This window comes from Amaranthus tricolor, chromosome 4 (assembly GCF_026212465.1).
Source record: "Amaranthus tricolor cultivar Red isolate AtriRed21 chromosome 4, ASM2621246v1, whole genome shotgun sequence".
In the NCBI taxonomy this organism is placed as follows: domain Eukaryota; kingdom Viridiplantae; phylum Streptophyta; class Magnoliopsida; order Caryophyllales; family Amaranthaceae; genus Amaranthus; species Amaranthus tricolor.
The window spans coordinates 25,387,553-25,390,392 of record NC_080050.1 but is presented as its reverse complement, the minus strand read 5'-3'; the positions used below and the strand labels follow the sequence as shown (position 1 = coordinate 25,390,392).

Below are 2,840 nucleotides of genomic sequence, written 5' to 3'. Positions count from 1 at the left end.
ATACGAAAATCCTTCCATACTTAGAATATATCACAAAATTATTGGGGGCACTTAGGAGTCCGACTCATCGACCATACGGACACCTTCCACAATGAGCACGAACTTATTGGAACTTTGAAAAATTGGAAGTTGATCATGTAGGGGTTTGTAACGCTGAGGAGGATGACGCGGCTTCATTTTGATTCTGCGGCTATCACGAGTGACGCGGCAAAAGATCCGCCACATCTATAAGTCAGATGGTAGAATGAACAATCCTTATACTTAGATTTTTCCCAACGTTTTTACCTTTTGGGGTCTAAATTAGGGTCTGACTTATCGATCCTTCGGCTTCATGAGGAAGCCTGATAACTTAGAGAAAATATCGACATCTTCACATACCTTGGGAGTCCGACTTATCGACTCCCCGGAAACATTCAAGTGTATAGGTACTTAGAAAAATTTTCTATATTCCCCCTCTCATTGGGGGTCCGACTTATCGATGACACGGACATCTTTCACAATAATTTTTCATGCCTTGTAGGAATTGTAGGGCAACACCAAGGCAATTGAACTCAGCTATATAGAACATTGCCGCGGAATAAATAATACATGCATGGATTCATTGCGGAATCTTCATAACTTAGAAAAATTGCAAGAAAGTTGGTCATATATAGAGTCCGACTTATAGACTCTGCAGACACGACCAATATTCTCGAAAATCTATAGCCACCGCGGCTCCTTCGTGATATCTTCCACAAGTTTTAAAGATTCAATTCAGAAGCCTCAACTACTTTTTGCATTTTTCGGGCAGTTCGTGGAAAATAGAATACTTCCGCGGATGTGTGGTGAACGCTTCCGTTAGCAAATGAATTCAAGACTAGAAAACGATTCACAAATGCCGCTGATTTCTGCCGAGTTTATAGAAAACGATGATTTTAACAAGATTTGCAATAAGGAAGTTTAGTGGGCGTTTGATACTTGATAACTTAAGGCTGTGTAAACGGATGTCGAGTACGTCCGACAACTCTACATTTTGAAGACTAGATAATTACGAGAAAGTAGAATATAACACCGAATAATTGGAAACATTAGAATTTGACGTTGGATGATGAATGAATTGTTGAAACTTCTGCTATATTGAAATTGAAATTATGACGGACAAAAGATTGTAACTGATGAATGAGAGCTATTGTCTAATTCGACTAACGCTGCTTTTAGTTGAAATTGAGACTGATGAATGAGGGCTATTGTCCATCTATACTCATGACGGAAGGAGACTTTTCTCCCCTTCCTCTTTTAGAAGGGATGACGGAAGTTCCTCCTTTCATGGTGTTGATGAGGCATTGGCGGGCCATTACCTGGTCTCCCTTGAGGATGCCCACTTGTCTGTCGTCCTGCTCGAATTGTAGGAGGAGTTGATGAGGGAAGATCGCGGCTTTGATTTTGTTGATGAGCGGAAGCCCCATGATAGCGTTGTAGGGAAATGTTAGATCCACCACCGTGAAACGTATGGGCATGGTTCTACTTCCGTTTCTTTCCCCCATCCGCACGGGAAGGATTATCGTGCCCAGTGGGATGACTTGACTTCCCCCAAACCCAATCAGCGGTTTTTCTAGGGGTTGTAAGTGCTTTTCCTCGAACTTCATTTTTCTCAGGCACTCCATTGTTATGAGGTCAGCCGTGCTCCCGGTATCCACCAATACTCGCCTCACCATCATTTGCCCAATCTTGATGGTAACCACTAAAGGATCAGTGTGTGGTTGTTGCAACGGTTGGGAAGTAGTGGCATCAAATCTCATGATCGGCCCACTTGAGGTGGTTTTTGGGGGTCCTTTGAACAGAGTGTGGACGCTGTCTTTCGCGGCGCGGATTGTAGGATATTCCTCGGTGTAGCCGCTGAAAATCATATTGATGGTTCCTTGTGTGTTGGAACTTTCGCGCCTAGCCTCGTTTCTTTTCTGGTTCCAAGGCCTTCTTTTCGCGTCGCCTCTCGTGCCATAGTCTTTTCGATTGATGAACCTTGATAGCTCCCCCTCGTCGGCTAGCTGATGTAGGTTACGCTTGAGTTCGCGACATTGGGCCAAAGTGTGGCCGTGTTCTTTGTGGTAATCACACCACAGATTGTAGTTGCGTCGATCGGAGGGGGTGGTAGTAGGAGGTGGAGTTGGCAACTCATCCCGGATGGCGAAGAATATGTCCTTCCTGTTCCGGTTGAACATCGGATCGTTACCTCCATCTAGCAAATTCCGCGTCCTGGACTCCCCTTTAGCGACATATACATGTCTAGATCGTGGAGGTCCCATGTATGAGGGAGTTTCTGGACGACGCAGCGCATGTTCCTCTTTGTTCCTGGAGGAATGATTGGAGGATATTGGATACTTTTTTTCTGACCTTCATTTTTTGGGGTCATGTGCCTGACATATCTCGGAAGCCGTGACGTAGCGTTGACACTGCTTCATGGCCTCCGCGTATGTCTTCACTTGACTCTCGACCAACTGGAACTTGAGCCTTTGAGCCTTCATTCCGTTGATTAGGACGTTTAAGGCGACTGATTCTTCCAAATCCGTTACCTCCAGCACTGCCTCATGGAATTTCCTCAGATACGATGATATGGATTCCCCTTTCAGTTGCGTTATGCTAAGCAAATGGAAGTTTGATTTCTCCTGCCTTCTGGATGCCACAAAGTGACCCAGGAATTTGCTCTCTAATTGGGCAAAGGTGTGGATACTTCTCCCTGGAAGAGAGGTGTACCACGTCAAGGCTACTCCTGTGAGAGTAGTTGGGAAGACTTTGCACCACTATGCAGGGTTGGTGGTGTACAGCAACATCAAGTTTTTGTATGCCATCAAGTGTTCCTCGGG

General features: G+C 45.0%; 1 protein-coding gene across 1 annotated transcript; it reads right to left on the bottom strand.

The window, feature by feature from the left end:
• Positions 1-1,223: 1,223 nt before the first annotated feature.
• Positions 1,224-2,282, bottom strand: LOC130810888 (uncharacterized). Its single transcript, XM_057677013.1, has one exon. It carries the CDS (start codon positions 2,280-2,282, stop codon positions 1,224-1,226), a length of 1,059 nt encoding a protein of 352 aa, XP_057532996.1.
• Positions 2,283-2,840: the final 558 nt, after the last annotated feature.